Source organism: Colossoma macropomum, unplaced genomic scaffold (assembly GCF_904425465.1).
Source record: "Colossoma macropomum unplaced genomic scaffold, Colossoma_macropomum, whole genome shotgun sequence".
Taxonomy (NCBI): domain Eukaryota; kingdom Metazoa; phylum Chordata; class Actinopteri; order Characiformes; family Serrasalmidae; genus Colossoma; species Colossoma macropomum.
Genome location: NW_023494785.1, coordinates 11,443,913 through 11,459,303, shown reverse-complemented (window position 1 = coordinate 11,459,303; position 15,391 = coordinate 11,443,913). Strand labels below are relative to the sequence as shown.

At 42.3% G+C, this 15,391-nt stretch overlaps 1 protein-coding gene across 2 annotated transcripts in view; it reads right to left on the bottom strand.

The window, feature by feature from the left end:
* Window positions 1-15,391, bottom strand: part of pard3aa (par-3 family cell polarity regulator alpha, a) — a 505,838-nt gene that overhangs the window by 119,363 nt on the left and 371,084 nt on the right. For both annotated transcript variants that reach the window (XM_036582761.1, XM_036582769.1), the window contains one exon: window positions 9,145-9,273. In XM_036582761.1, coding sequence (XP_036438654.1) covers window positions 9,145-9,273 — 129 coding nt within the window. The remainder of the gene's footprint in view (window positions 1-9,144; window positions 9,274-15,391) is intronic.

Genomic DNA, 15,391 nt, shown 5'->3' with positions numbered 1-15,391 from the left:
GGATATATTATCAGGGCAATAATGCATGACCAGGACAGAATTTGGTATGGGCCGACACCTCAGATCAAACTGATTTTCTGGATATCTTGACTTGGAAGCCACAGCATTGACTGCTCATACACATTATGTTGATAGAAAATCAACAATATGGTCACGGGACACTTTTTCCAGGTTTTGCGAATATTATCTATATGCTTTCTTAAGGTGTTTTCCAGGCATTCCTTAGAGATGCTCTTGCCATGTCTCTTGCAGGATGGACAGTTTACACTTATTGTACTTTTCAATCCAACTCTCAGTTCCAGAGCAACACTGTCCAACACTAAGGTGTATTTAGGGTCAGTGTCATGCTGGTAAGACCCAGTCAAACACTGTCTGGAAAGAATGTCCCAAGTTTTTGACAGGCAGTGTAATTCAGCTAATCTAGACCTAGTTCATAACCTTCAGTATGAACACATATTTCGTTAATATATAGCTGAATATTATGTCTCATTTAAATTTGTTCTGATCCGTGTTGTCAGCTGGCCAGTGCTGTACTCTGATCGCTGCTGTTTAATTAGGCAGAAGCAATGTGACACAGCAGCAAAGTGAATCATATTTTACAAGCTAACTGTGGGTGAGGTCAATGATTTTTAGGGTAGTAAGGCACTCTAGGTGCATAATCAGTGTTTTTATAAAGATGGAGGACACGCTGTGCTGGTATTCGTCTGAATTTAGAGCTCTTAGTGACTGCTCAGACACTGCCCTGCCCTTTCTGTGTTTACCTTGGACCTCTCTCCTATTAAGGCAGCCTCTGCAATAGAAGCGGCACTACAGAACCTCAAGATAACATTCTTTCAAGAATCTCCTGTGGGAGTGTATTTCCATCAGCTATCTGCATAGGTTAGGCCCTCTTTCCTTAGAGTGCCTCTCCTGCTGATTTCCCCTCAAAGAAGAGAGGCAGAACAGGGCTGTACGGCTGACACTGCACCGCTAAAATGGGCAATAGGGGACCTTCCGGAGCTGAGTAGAGCATTACATCCTGAAGGCCTGTTCCCAAACGGCAGGAAGAGTGGGCTTCCTCTGATCTGCCTCCAGCTGACCTTTATCTTCTTTTCCTCTGTTTTGAGGAAAATGACTCGTTGGCTTTCTCAGGACATTCTTGGTGGGCTGAGGTGAATGAGGGCCATCATTGTGGCTTAAAGGGTGCATGTTCCTTCATGAGAGCACACTGGGGAAAGGATCTCTCATGGAATGGAGCACAGGCATACCAGGAGGTCTGGTGTGGATAGGGGAAGCCCTCCTGCAGAGTGACTTCTAAAATGACCCCTGCCACCAAACCCTGCCCGCCTTATTAGAACCAAATGGGCTTCAACTATGAGGCTGGTTCATCACTTCAGCCGTCCACTCTAACAAACTTGCACTGCTGGGAGCACCTCATTTCAGCACCACCCCAGGACACAGTTGACCCCTGTCCTCCACCAGCTGTCCATCACAGCAGCTTTGACTGACAGCTGGGTGGCAGGACAAAGCTGGAGTTTCCCTGGGAGAAAAAAATGAGATGTTTCCACATGTTCTCATAAGCGTGATCTAATTTCCCAACAATGAACGTTTCTTTCTCCGTGCCAGCCAGCCTAATACGATTACAATGGCATTCACTGTAGCTTCATTTTGTTCTCTTTCTCGCCTGTGCAAATCTAATTCCGAGGCAGACTGTATGAGAACTGTGCATGTATCTATGTCATGTGAAGTTAATAGCCTAGCAGTAATGAGGGAAAAAATTGCATTGTATCCCCACCATTCCAACTCACACAAGCATTTCTTTCTGCGCCTTCTCTTGTCTTGAAGCCTCTAAAGAAGTTCCCTCTTTGACCGTAGCTGTGGCTAAACTATCGCTTTGATGTCTGGACTCGAACGGGGTGAAATGTGAAACTAAAGTTAAGCCAGCCCACCTGCCGTCTGCTCTGAAACTGATGTCACCTCACTGCCCGGAAGAGCCCTGCTCCTTGTTATGACAGGTTTTACAGAAACCCAATAGCAAGACAGTGCCTCCGGCGCACCACTGCATAATGGCCAAATCGAATCGGCAAGAGCAATGTGTGTGTTTGAATAAGATAATGTCCAGCTCCAGTGAGAGGGCTTGGCCAGACCTGCCCCTGCGGTCACATACTAAAACTCATTTAGTCCTCAGCCTGTGGGGACGATAAGTAGGTGGATCTAGTGGACAGGCAGAATGGAGGCAGCTGTGTGTGTTTTAGTGGGTGAGGTAAGAGAGGCACTGAAGATCAGGCTTGACTTAAAACTAGACAATCTCTATATGCTACCTCAGTATAACAGACCATGGGCATTTGAGTGAAAGCGCCTACTGAAGCAGCACAATGTTCCTGTATGTGCACTACCCCTCTTGCTTGTTGCTTCTTCCTTGCGGTAGTTTGTTTGTTGTCTGTAGGATCGTGCTGCTGCAGTGCAAGAACTTCAATGTATTTTTGAATACTCTGTAGAACTCTACTCTAAAGAATCTTTATGTGGACTGTATGCAACTCCATTCAATGGTATAGGGCATAAAAGCATCAAGACAGACCCACATGTGTGCTTACGTGTATGTGGATATGTACACTAGAGAAATGCTCATCCTAGCACCATGGAACTACACCAAGTACGTCAGACTTGGGCGTGTGCGTGCACACACACACACACACACGATCTCAGCCGCTTATCCTTGTGTGTCGCAGGGGGTACTGGAGCCCATTCCAGCGGTCATTGAGCGGAAAGTAGGAAACAACCTGGTCAGGTCACCAGTCCATCACAGCGATTTGGGTTATATTTTGGTAATATTTGTTGGATCAGGTTTAAATATTACATTTGGGTTGTTACAGCCCATCTCCCACCCTGCTGGATTTCGGCCAGCAATTAGTCCGACTTTAATTTTTCTCCTTACTTAGAAGAGCATTTGATGAATGCATTTCATAAATTGATTCTAAACCTAATTTTGGACAGCTGATAATCATTCATTTTTTTTCTTTTCATTTTGTTCATCAATAATAGGACGACAGCTGTTGCTGACAAGCCATGACCTAACTTAGCGGGTGCTATGGTTGAGAATTTGGAGTCTCCGGGTTGGTGGTCAGATTCTGCCAGATTTTTTGTTAGGCTCAAGTCGGGTTCAGATTCAATGTTTGCAGACAACTGCGTTTCTAGGTAAACGGCGAACATTAAATAACAATCAACACACACGGTATCTCACAACTACACAATAGCTTATTAGGAGCTGCCCAGCCATGTTGGTAGTTTTCCTATTGCTTCTTTATGAAAAGACCATTGGCTGGACACGCCTGGTCTCTGACTGGTGGTTGGATTCAGACAGATGTTTTGTTCAGCTCAGGTTGGGTTTTAGTTCAAAGTTTGGTGAATTTTGACTGACTATATTTGGGTTTTGGTACAGGGCTTCAAGCCCCAAATAAAGCTGTAGTGTACACTCAAAGGTCAGTCCAGCTTAGTGAGAGTCCACTGTCCCTTGTTTACTTTATTACTCTATTAATGGCCCACTGAGGTGTTAGCCCAAGGGAGAGAACTGGCTAAACTAAACATGATTATTACTCTGCCCATTTCTTTTTTCCTCTCTGAATGAAGACTACTGGAGCTCCTGGTGATTCATTACACGTCCCCCCACTCTCGCTCCAAATTAAGAGACACAGGCCAATTACAGGCCCAAAATAAAGAGAACTCAAGTTAGGACTAAACAAAAGGAGGGGAAAAGGGGTTTATTTCTAAGGTGCTCTGAAATCTTTTCTGATTGGGTTGTTGTACAGATTTTTGTTGTGCATTTTCGTTTTAATTTAGCAAATCTACCCCTGAATTAACTGAAACACTTAACGACACTGACTCTTTTTTATTACCCTAGAGGTCATCATATGGTATTTATTTGTTATTAGGACTGAATGATGAAGATCAGACCACATTTTAGGAGCAGAAATCCACATAATCCAAAGGCTTCCTAAACTGAGCGCAAAGAAAACAATCAAGCAAGGGCAAATCCCACTCAGTGAGTTTCTGAGCCTAAAGCTAATTAGTGCAGACTGCTCCTCTGTGTGTGTGCAAGAATACACAGAAATTGTTTCTCTTAGTGCGGAGATGACAATGAGAAAATGTGAGCATGGAGCTGCGTGAGAAATGAAGAGTTGATTTTTATTAGCTTGAATCTGTACTGTATACCGTCACATGGAGGAGGACGCCGCTATGGTAACAGGAAAGTACGCACAAGGCCATTGCTGAGTATCTAGGTATCTATCGCCGGGTATCTAGGTAACGGGCCAACAGCAAATAATACAATCAGAACGGGCTAGATGTTGTCTGGAATGCCTAAAATGCTACATACAAATAAGATGTTGCACATCTTCATAACAGCTCATTAGGAGCTGTCCAGCCGTATCTAAGTAGTTTTCCTATCGCTCCCTTATCAAAAGGCTGTTGGCTAGACTGGCTTGAAATTTGTCCAAAAACTTTTCTGCCAAACCATTCATGGATGTTCCAGACAAAAAAGTACGTGCCATAACCCAAAGGTTCAAAAAGTTGTTTTTATGAGGAATTACACATTCATCATGTCTGGCAATGGGAAAGACTTGCATGTGGAATATTTATAAGAGTTCTAAACATTTCAGCAGTGCTCAAAGCTGTGTTTTTTCAGAGTGAAACAGGAGGGGGAAGTTTGCGAGTGTGAACACTCTCCAGTGCTGAGGAGGAAATGGCACTCGGGCTAGCCTGCAGTCCTTCCTCTCCACGCTGAATAAATCGCACTGCTAATCAAAGTACGCCAAGTAAACCAGCAGACATCAAGCTAAAACCCTCCCCTCCACTTACCACACCTCTAACATGCTTAACGCAATCTACAGAGTGAGACAGCTACTTAAATTCAACACTGTTAGACTGTGTTTTTGAGCAACTTTTGTTGTGCTACTTGATAGTGTTAGAAAGTAATGTTTAAAACAGCATTGAGCAAACCTGTTTATCTCCTATAACACTCATATGACACGACATACCATGCCAAATAATTCAGGCCTCCAGCCCCACTCAGTTCTGTCAGACAAGCAGTGAAAAAAACAATAAAGTGACAGAACAACTCAGAAATCCAAACCATCTGACAACGCCTCTGGTGCTTAGAATATAATTTCATCAGCGCAGTAATTGTCAGAATCTAAGGGGCCTAAGAATCACTTTTAGCCACCAGCAAACTATCAATATAATTACAAATGTAATCAGGTCCACAATCAGCCAATGTCATCTGCCTTTGAACTCCGCATGCTAATTGGTCCAGTCAGACAGCGAAATGTTACAAAAGGCTGCCAAGCATAATGAGCTAATTATTTTGTAACACAAAATTACTGTCACGCTTACGAAGGGGAAAAGATTGGCCATGATTAGCATGTATTAATGCATCAAATAGAAAAGTTTGGAATTACCTGGAGAGTTGTGGGCTGACATCAAAATCTCAGAAATTAAGGCAAGAGCTGAGCTGCAAATGACTATTAGCAGAATTTCAGCCAATAAAGTGAATTTTGGAGGAAGGAAGGCCTGCGTCTAGGTAATAAATTGCTTTTCTAAAAGTATCTTTAAAATACTAAACAGGCGCGTGAAATTTGTAAGTCAATTGGATTTTAAGAGGCTCAGGCCTGTAAACTGAAAACAAACGCTTATTAAATAAACAATGAACTTTAGTTGTTTTAGTGCTGTCGGACACTGAGGAAACAGCCATAAAACTCTGGGCCAAGGCCAAAGATGTCTTTGAACAATAAGTGTTAACTGAAACAGAATGAAGAAAGAAAGCAGCCTGTAAGAGCAATGGAAATGGCAAACAATCAAACACATGTTTATTGTAGATCTTCCGGCTAGTGTGGGCTGCTGAGGCTAAAGGAAGCCGCTAGTTGAGATAGCGGTTGTGAGCCGAAGCAGGACTGAGGCTCAGAGGCGTCCACAGCTTGGGTGCACTCAAAAAGAATCCAAACAAACAGGAGGAAGCAGCAAGCTTGGGAGGAAGGCTGGACACGGAGGAGTGCTAGCCACTGATTAGCAGCCCAGTGGAGCCTAGCAGATAAGAGAGCAGCAATGCTACAGGGGGGCTGAGCTGGGAAGGAGATGTTTACCACACTGATCTCTACTGAGTGGTCAATATGGGGCCCATGTTGCTGGCACAGGCTTGAACCAGCCTCGTAGGTGTACATATAGCCTGATTAGCTACACTCTTACACATAAGATTTTCAAAATACACACATATATATTACATAACAAACTGTATGTGTAAGCCAAGAACCACTTAACAACCTTTATGTCTAAGAGTGATCTGTACTCACTAATATACTGAGGCAGATGAAAGGAAGTGAGGTACATTGTTCTTCAGTTCCCGCCCTAGCTGCGCGACTTCAAAACCTTAAAGAACTTTCCCGGAGATTGTGCCCACATGCTTTTTCCCAAGGAGCAGCTCCGAATGGAACCCTGCCATGGTGGTCCCCTCAGTTAAGCAAAAAAAAAGGAAGGAAAAAGAAATGACAGAAAGGACTATGAACATCTACAGGCGTAAACAAAGCCCCCACAAGGGCCGCCGTGCTCCTCCTTCAGCGCGAAGGGCCTCTCCAGGCCTTAATGGAGCCCTTGATGAGGCACGGAAAGGCTGGCGGTTGGGGGACCGGTGCAGGACTGGGGGGCAGCAGCTGCTTACAATTTACTCGATTGTGGCAAAACAAATGCCACTGATGACGACACTCCATCAACTTCAGCCCAAATCAAGCCTGCTAGCGCTAGTGGATAATTTTCAAATGTTTGGGTGTTTTTTTCCCCCCTCAATTTTCATTTTTGTTGCAGTGCCTGTCATCCATACCACAGTGACAGAAGAGGATTTGGGGAGCTTAAGTCAACTAGAAATATACCAGTGTAAGCCCTAAAGCACAGACTTCTGCGAGGCAGAGATGAATTTCATAAACATCTTAGAGGTCAGGTGCACTAAAATCGGGGCAGCGACTTGCCTTCCAGAAATAGATAGGCTAATGATGGCGGGTTATGGAGAATTAATCCAGCCAACCTTTCGCGCTGACTTTTCTTTCTGAGTCACTAAAAGCCGCTGTCAAAACATCAGCTCGAATTAACGATCAGGCACGTCAGGGGAGCGGAGCGTTGGCTGCGGCACATGCCAGGTCCTCCTTCCCGTTTTTGCTCCTCACCCTCCGATTCTGCCTGTTCCCGGAGCCTCATGGCTCATTTTAGCAACTGTTATTGCCACACCTCCATTCATTCCCCGTCAACACCAGCCATCAGCCGATCCATAATTTCATAAGCACATAGAAATGGCCTTGTCCTTGTAATCAATCAGTGCTCTCGCCTCAGGTTCATACACACCAAAACACGCACACACACACCAACGCAAGCGCGTCTGTCCAACCCGCATTTCAGCGTGTAATAACACACCTAAAAATACAGCTGCAATTGATTTTCGGAGCTGTCAGTCTCTCCGGCACACAGCTTTGAATATCACATCACAGCGCGGTGGCGGTGCAGATTATTATTGCTGGGACGATTTCCCTCAAGGATTCACTTCCATTAACTAGAAGAAAACTCAAGCACAGCAGACGTGGTGGGAAAAATAAAAACAAAAACAAAACAAAACAAAAAAAGGGAAAACAAATCTCGATTTAAACCAGAATGTAAACCCACCAGACTTCCACAAACAAAACCTACGAAGGCTTCCTGGGAAATATGAACTTTATGCAGCCTCTCAAAAGGGAACACAAATGAGAGATGGAGATGTGAGCGCCGTGGTGTCTGCTGACTCCAGACTCATGTGGTGTTTGTTGCTTTTTAGCAGTTGGCACCTGGAGCGAAAACACAGTGGAGATATCTCCTGGAAAGTTCCTTTACTTTGTGTCTCCTTTCATTGTCTCTTTCTCTGTTTCTTCTTCTCCTCCCTCTTTTCTTCATCTATATACATCAGAGTTTCTCTCCTGCCTTTCCCTCTCTCTGTGTTAGCAGCGAGCTGGTGATGTCCTGGGCTGGAGGCCAGAGCCTGATTCCCAGTGCCCGTGGTGGAGAGCGTCACAGGCAGGGCCGGCTCCTTTGATAATGGGCTCCAGATGTTCCATTGAGCAGCCTGGGCTCATTGTCACTGCAGGCCATGGGTGCTCTCTGCACGAAGGCCCGTACTGCCCCTATTGTTGCTATTCAATTACACTCCATTAGCGAAAGTGGCTTGATAACTGAGTTCATTTGGGTTCTGCAGCATAATAGAGGGTGGCAAGCCTTCTTAGCATACGGGAAATCCATTGATATCGTCTTCTTCTTGTGTGTGAAAAATTAATAGGGATTTGTGCTGTTGTGAATGAAGTGCGGGATGTAAACACTGTCCATTTGCATTGTTGTGGTTAAACAGGAGGCCGAGTGAGGCCGCCAAATGTTTGGCTGGTGTGTGGGCTGATTCAAACTGGAACTGGACAGCGCTCCTGTAATTAACATGATCATTAATTATCCTCTTGTATCGTAATGGTTTCATGCTCGTAGTGGAACTAACTAACAATTCACATGGTCAAATGATAAAACAGTGCCATGTTTATTAACCCTTTAAACTACAGGCTTATTATTCAGCTATTTGTCTTACTATTCACAGTTTTTAATCTCAAAACCTTTCATTTAGGAAGTACTATAACTGATTCAGTAACTACTGTGAAAATTTGTAAGCAGAGCAATATAAATCAAATAACACTGGCAACTGTCCTGTTTAAATTGGTATTAGTTGCAAATTCCCAAACAGTCTGTTAGTTGCAAATTCCCAAACAAGGCTTCAGGAGCTTACCTGATAAGGAAATGACAGGTTACCTCTCACAAAGCAATAATTAACAGCTTTCAATTCATCCACAAAGACATTGTCTATTCAATGTGCAGGCCAAAACTGGCTGCGCGTTCACATTAGCATTCAGCAGAACAAAAGGGACAAACAATCTAGAAATTATCAATGTAATGCCCTAATGTACAAAGGCCCTTATATTGACGACATCCGAGCACCTTCCCAGAACCTTCTATTCTAGGCCCCCATTTACTTAATTAGGCAGGTTTCTCATTCTGTAGGTAAGCAGGGCTTTGGCTCAGTTGTGGCTTTTTGCAGGGCAGTGGGAGCAGGATGCAGGCACTCACCTCTCCCTCTCCAGACGCATCCTCTGCATGTCCTCCTCCGTGGCCTGGGTATCCTCCATTTTGTTCTTGCTTGAGCCTTTGCGCTCCATCTTGTCTCCTGTTCGTTCGTCTTTGCGGTGCTTGCCAAACCTGAAAAAAGGGATTAGAAGTTTAGATTTACTGTTGTTTTGCGATACAGTCCAAATCTTAAATTTACACAGTTATAACGATTTACATAACATTCAAAGTGGATTTCGTATCAACAGGTTCAATTTTTTCTGCTTGTAACACAATGATAACGTTTTGTCAAACTCAAATCGTAATATCTCCTCTTCTGCTCACAAATACATATGTGGTGCAGATTAAAAGTTTACAGAGTTTCTCTTCTTGTTTCAATAAGTAAACATATGAGAAATCATTAATGTGAAAATTAAAACATGCTTTTGTTATCACCAGCAAAACTGTCTAGCCTATGCAGGCCTGTGCTGCTACTGGGCAAGTCATATTCTATCATTAATTACATGCTTCAAACGGCTTGAGGAAATGAAACTGGCATGCAGCATGACTTATCAAGATTGGGTCTGAGCAGGTGCGACATCTAAGATATGCCCCCTCTGTGAAATAAAGTTGCAAAAAGTAGTATAACCAATGGGAGCAGAGTTCATGAAGTACAATCAACTTTCAATACCAGCTTATTTTTCCTTCTGTCAAGTCATTGCTTTCCTATTAACTACAGCTTAAATAAATCTACAGCTTGCGCTTCAATAACAAGTTCTCCTGAACCCCCCATCCCTCCTGCCGCCAAACCCCACATCCACACTGTTAGCTTTCAGAGACCTGTCAGCTTGAGGATCAGTTCCAAGCAGGCGGATGCAAATAGATCCAGAATGGAAAATAAGCTCAGCTACTCAGCCTGCCAGCATCATTCGCAACTTTCTCTCTCAGGGACAGATGGAAGTGTGTCGGTTTTAATGACAGACTGACACAGTGAATCTACCGCAGATTTGACGAGAGGCGGCAATTCTGGCTAATGGCACTAAACTGGAAGGTAGAACGGTAGAACGACTGGAGAATACATTTAAGAACAATCTCAGTGGTGGAGGTGCAGTTCTTCTTAGTGGAGAAATGCGGAAGTTCTTTTTGTCCACATTTTAGTAATAGATTGGCGTGCCTGTGTGTGTGCATGAGACTCCAAAGAAAACATTCACTGATTTACATCTTAATCATTCTTCCTTCCTCAGGCTTCGGTCTCAGGTCAGGATGTGGTATAGACTGGCTGCTCGCTCAGTGGAACACTATTTGATGTTGGCCTTCAGGCCAGGGCAATTATCACTGTAGGCCCTTTGGACCCTATCCGGCTCCATGGAGTGAGGAAGCTGTCTAGAGATACAGTGCTCCTTCAAGACTTCCTCATGATGTCATTTCCTTTAGAATCTTCCCACACTGGTGGCAGCTGTGGCTCAGAGGGTACAGGAAGTGATGACTGTGGTCAGCCACAATCCCCTCATGCCATTGACAGACTCATCACATTGACCAACGTTACAATGGTACTATAGATTTTGTTCTAAGATGTGCTTGTGCACCCGTCTAAGAACGCATGTTTTTGGGTGTAAGAGGGTTTCATTTTAAGGATGGAGGAATTATTGATGGCAGTAATGAAATCTCTGTAGAGACACGACGATAACAGTATACATATGGATTTGCAAAGTATGAGTACGAATTGGTCAGCTCAATAAATGTAATCATTTTCATTGATTCTGTAGCTTTCCCATGATGCCCCCGAATCACATAAAGCACGGGTGCACTTTGATTATAAAAAAACCCCATTCAATCACTGACTGAAATCCATTTCTATTTCCAACCAGTGAAACGGTTATGCCAATTGCCAGAGAGCAAGACCCATCCAAGTTACGCTGCTTCCTAACCACCATAAGCCATGTTTGTTTTCTTTAACTCCCATGCCATGGTTCAGCGGAGACAGCAGGAGAACAAACTTTCCAGTCAAACTTGATAGAATTACTTCAGATAGGGTTGACTTAAGGCAGCTAAATTGAATATATTCATGAAATGGGAAACCCTTTTCCCCAAATATGTTTATTGTTCTGCTTTACGAGCAAATCCATTGGCTAAATGACTTCCCCTGGCCACACGCTCTGGTAGAAGGGTGGTCTTGGTCAGGTCAAAAGGACTGCAGGCGATTTTCTTTGGTTATGCAAGAAAAGAAGGTCCAACCAGCAGCTTTCATCCCTTTAATGCTGTACATTACCTGATTAATTAATCAACAAATGGCTCTGGTCTAGGTACAGAAGTCCACCATGCGAATACTAATAACAGTGACGGTCCTATCTATCACCCCACTCGCTGACAGCTTCCTGCCGTACTTCCCAAGGACTTTTTCATTAACTCTCCTTCAATGCATTCTTCTTTTCACCGCCTCTATCACTCCCCCACCCATCTCATCTTTCTATTCAAGTGGCAGAGAAAGACAGATAGGGGTGGGGTTGCATATTTTTACAGCTTTGTGGGAAATCAACATCAATAAGTCAGTGAGCTGAAAGAGTTTCAAACTCCTTGACTCTCACAAATATACAGAAAAACATAAGTAGCTTCAGCATAACCTGCTGCTAAGAAGTTTTGTTTTAGAACGCTACGACGGCTAGCGCAGGCATTCATTTAGAACAATTTTAACTACCTAATTCTTTTAGTAGTTTAACCCTTGCTATAAAATCCTAAGAGAGTTGACATCAATTTGCAGATGAAATAAAGCGAGACAGAACTTGTCCCCAAAGAGCACGTATGGTGCTTTTTCATCTCCTCATGGCTTCAGGCTTTAAGTCTAATTGCTATTACCAAATGGAGTGTGTCTGATGAACATCAAGGCTGGGTTTTATTGACACTGGACTGCTCATGGTGACCCCTGAATCCAGGCGTAGTCTCAGCCATCATTGGCTTCAAAACATGCAGAGCAATGCAGTTTCTTCCACAGCAATGCAAACAAGAACACTCATAAATCCTAGTTTACATAATTGCTAAGACTGAAAGAGGCTTATACTGCTGACACTGAAAGGTAGCAAGCATTGGGTAGTATAATGCTAACTGCAGCCTTCTAGCTTTCTGTTAATAATGCAGGCAAGTTTATATTTTTAAAAGAACCCGCATCCTTCGGCAAAATATTGGTGCAAAATATTCCCTTATTTGGGTTAAATGACTAGTAATGTGATTGATACTGCAAAGACTAGCAATTAAGGTGCTTGTAATGTTTAGCACTCATTAATATCTGACTTGTAATGTGTAAAAGTAATAAAAGAACTGAAGAGGATCTCATTTGAGCAAAAGGTAGCAGGCACTGGCTAGCATACTGACTCGACCCTACTAGTTTTGTATCATTACTAACAATGCAGGGAAGTCTGGACAAAATGTCTTTTCCAAAGAATGTAACCAACATCTTTGAGCATGTGCTGAAATCTGTACCTAAAGTATGACACAATCAGATGCAAAATATCTGTAATTATGATGTGACTGATTCCACAATTAAGGCATTTGTAAAGTTCAACACTGATTAATATCTAATCTGTAATGTGGAAATGTAGAGACAAAACTTTGAGGAAGACCTAATTTGGACTTAGCACAAACTATTTCATCAGCTGAAGGACAGATAAAGACAACATCGTCTCCTCCTTTTGTTGCTCACTTGAATGAGCTATAGCGGATGTTGGTTTTGGCTGCTCTCTCTGCTGGCAGGGTGGCAGACAGGCTCTGGGCTGGGCTGGTATAATTCATTGTGTGAGTGGTCTTTGGCAGGTCAGTGAGAATGCACACAGTCATCCTTATAGTCACAAAAAGGTACTGATTGAGTCTGGCTTAGAGTGAATAGCAAATGAACACACTGGCCATCCAGGAAGGGGACTGGCCCAGAGCTTTATCACTTTTTAAAGGCCCTTAGGGACAGTGTGTACCACTGCAATAGCAAGCAGAGACATGAGGGCATAACAGGACCCTGAAGAATAAAAAGGTAGGAAGCACTCAACTGCAGCACAAGCATAAAGGTGAAACCAGCATGGGCTAAGGCTACATACAGCATAAAGTTTAACAAGGAGTCAACTTTGTCAAAACTTGAAAATATAGAAAGGAAATATGTATAACATGTTTCAAATGTTAACATTTTCAGCTAAATGTTTAGCTTATGTACCCTTTTTTATTAATGTGAGTCCAGATTGTAGCTAAATATACCCAGTCCTAGCTATTGTTTCACTTATTATCCTTTTTTTCTTTTTATTTATTTTTATTCTTTTTATTATTATTCTTTTTTATTATTATTGACAATTTACTGTCCCACATCTTCTATTTCTTTATTTATGTCATTATGTTGTATTATCTGATCTGTTATTTCTTAAGTTACTATACTGTTAGAAGTTCAATGATTTATCTTTTTTTTACTATAAAATTTTACTACTATGATTATTATTACTTTTTTAGCATTTGATCCGTTTTTACTATCCAACTTCTCAATCCCTGATTTCTGTTTTGGCTTGGCTACATTGTAAATGGTCTCTGCTAATGCATTCTGAGTTTAAATAAAGGTTGACTGATTGATTGATTGATTGAATGATTGATTCCTTTACACTTTTCACAAGCAGCATCTCCAGCATGAGCATATGAGATCCAGATTTATTTTTGCCATGTGAAAAGCACCTCAACACATACATTATTTCCATTTTACTTCAACTAAACTTCTGAATGAATTAGCTATTTAAAATACTAAAGCAAACATGGTTTCTCAACTGTTTCTACCACATATTATTTGCTGTCAAATAACGAAAGAAACTTTGAAATAGGCAATGAACTGCCTGCATTGGCAGAGAAAAAAGCTTTGTCTTACAAACTGCTTGTACCTGACACATTTTAAACACATTCCACATACACGTGTTCAATGTAGTCAAAATCCATCTAGCACTATCTCTTAACAAGGTTTGAGTGATCTGATTGTAATCCGATCACACTGCCTTCTGGGTATCATTACATCTGGCTTTAATGCTATCAAGTGAAACTGGAAGACGATCCAATCACCTAAACATGTTGATGCAAGTCGCCAACAGTCTGTGTTAAAAAGTGTTAAAATTAAAATGATGGTTTGTCCAAAAATTTCATTTCTGCAATGTTCCCCTTAACACACAAGTAGCTGATCAGGTAAGACATATTGATTCTTTAGTTGATTATCAACTTATAATTATAAAACCAATTATTATAACTAACCGTTGTGTAAACTGCATGCCAAGATTACTACACACTTGTAAAAACCTCCACTGAGTTGTTCAGTAATCTAAACACACTAGCTAATTTGCTTTCTGACACTGTTTGACAGTGATTTCTATAAAAATGCATAAAAGTGAGGACAAAGTTCAACTTTCAGGCTTCAAGATGGTGTCATCTATGCCATTTATGCTAATTAACGGCTATTAGCTTCCATAATTTCTTAGTAACACTAGCTTAAAAAGCTAAACAAGCAAACTTTGGACATTACATATGTCTTGAAACCACATCTGGGGTAGGATGGAAAATTTGTTCATCAAAACATTGGTTAAAAATATATTAGCATTAGCATTCTGTAAAACATTCAGTAACTTAGTAGCTGGTCAACAAAAAAGACAACCAGGTCTGAAACACTGCCAACACACTGTACGTAAGTGAGCAGACTGTGCGTGTGTGAGAGAGAGGCCCGCAGGGGAGAGCATGTCTCCTCACGTCTCTTCAGGTAGCTCTTAATATGCCATTCACACACACTACCATTCAGTTCATCATAAAGTGTGGTGTGCGGCAGCCTCCAGTGCACAAAAACACAGTTTAATGGGCCATCACTAAGCATCACACACCCCCAGCCACACCGACAGCTAGGACTAATGAATACCAAAACACCTGCTGGCTTCAAAACAAAAGAGGAGAAGAGCAGGTTTGATGGTGCTGGGCTTGGAGGACACACACGTACATGCAACCACATTCTCACACAGGAATTTATACACACGCTTAGGTCATAAATACACATTCACTGGCCACTTTATTAGTTATGACTACCTTGTATCTACACTCAGGTTATCTACACTTACCCTGAACGTTGTTTCGTTCCAAACCATTTCACAGCTGATTTTGGTTGCTAAATTGCATTCTGTTCATTTCTGGCTAATTCCAGGTTGTCTGGTTGTTCCACCATCACAGCTGTTGAATGAAAGGCTTGCTTAGGGGCAACAACATGTCTTGAATTTGATATAGGCCT